Source organism: Corvus brachyrhynchos, unplaced genomic scaffold (genome assembly GCF_000691975.1).
Source record: "Corvus brachyrhynchos isolate BGI_N302 unplaced genomic scaffold, ASM69197v1 scaffold706, whole genome shotgun sequence".
NCBI lineage: Eukaryota > Metazoa > Chordata > Aves > Passeriformes > Corvidae > Corvus > Corvus brachyrhynchos.
This window is the reverse complement of record NW_008238371.1, coordinates 153082-153759: the sequence shown is the minus strand read 5'-3', so window position 1 is coordinate 153759 and position 678 is coordinate 153082. Positions and strand designations below refer to the sequence as shown.

Below are 678 nucleotides of genomic sequence, written 5' to 3'. Positions count from 1 at the left end.
GTGGGGAGCAGCTCGACAGCAAGGTGAGCGCTCGCCTCACCTATGGGGTCACCTCCATCTGTGGGCACACCTGGGCAAAGGAGCCATGGCTCTTCTCCATCGTGATGGGGCATTCCAGGGGACCAGGGGTCATGCCCCCGTCCTGGCGGGCTCTGAGCACCCGTCTCTTCGTGGCACTGGGCAGGTGGCCCCGACCTGTCCCTTGTCCCACCCTGGTCCCATGCTCTTCTCTTGCCACAGGTGATCCAGAAGCTGGTGTTCCCCTTCAGCCGGATGAACTACCGCCCCTCCAACCACGGCGAGCTCTTTCCCAAGCTGGAGGCCATCCTGGAGCAGAAGGCCAGCAGCTCACCACTGGCCACCGTCAACATCCTCATGTCCATGTTCCAGCTCAGCCACTTCCCGCAGACTGTCCTGCACCAGGTCTTCTCCCCAGGCTTCATCACCAATGTCATGAGTACGTTGAGCCTTTGCCAGGGTGCTCCCAGCTGGCAGAGCCCTGGCTGGGGTGAGGGTGGTCCCCAGCAGCATGGCTGGGTGAGGGGATGCCCATCCCGGTGGGCTCCATCTGAGCTGCCCCCCACAGGCAGCCCCTACGCGCTGATTGTGCGCCGGTACCTGTCGCTGCTGGACGCGGCGGGGGGGCGGGGGGTTCGCGGGGCAAGGCGCGCCCCCCAC

General features: G+C 65.5%; 1 protein-coding gene across 1 annotated transcript in view; it reads left to right on the top strand.

Annotated features, from left to right (window-relative positions):
• FASTK (Fas activated serine/threonine kinase) overlaps positions 1–678 on the top strand; it is a 9270-nt gene that overhangs the window by 3835 nt on the left and 4757 nt on the right. Inside the window, exons 4-6 of the mRNA XM_017736312.1 lie at positions 9–23; positions 241–457; positions 587–676. Coding sequence (XP_017591801.1) covers positions 9–23; positions 241–457; positions 587–676 — 322 coding nt within the window. The remainder of the gene's footprint in view (positions 1–8; positions 24–240; positions 458–586; positions 677–678) is intronic.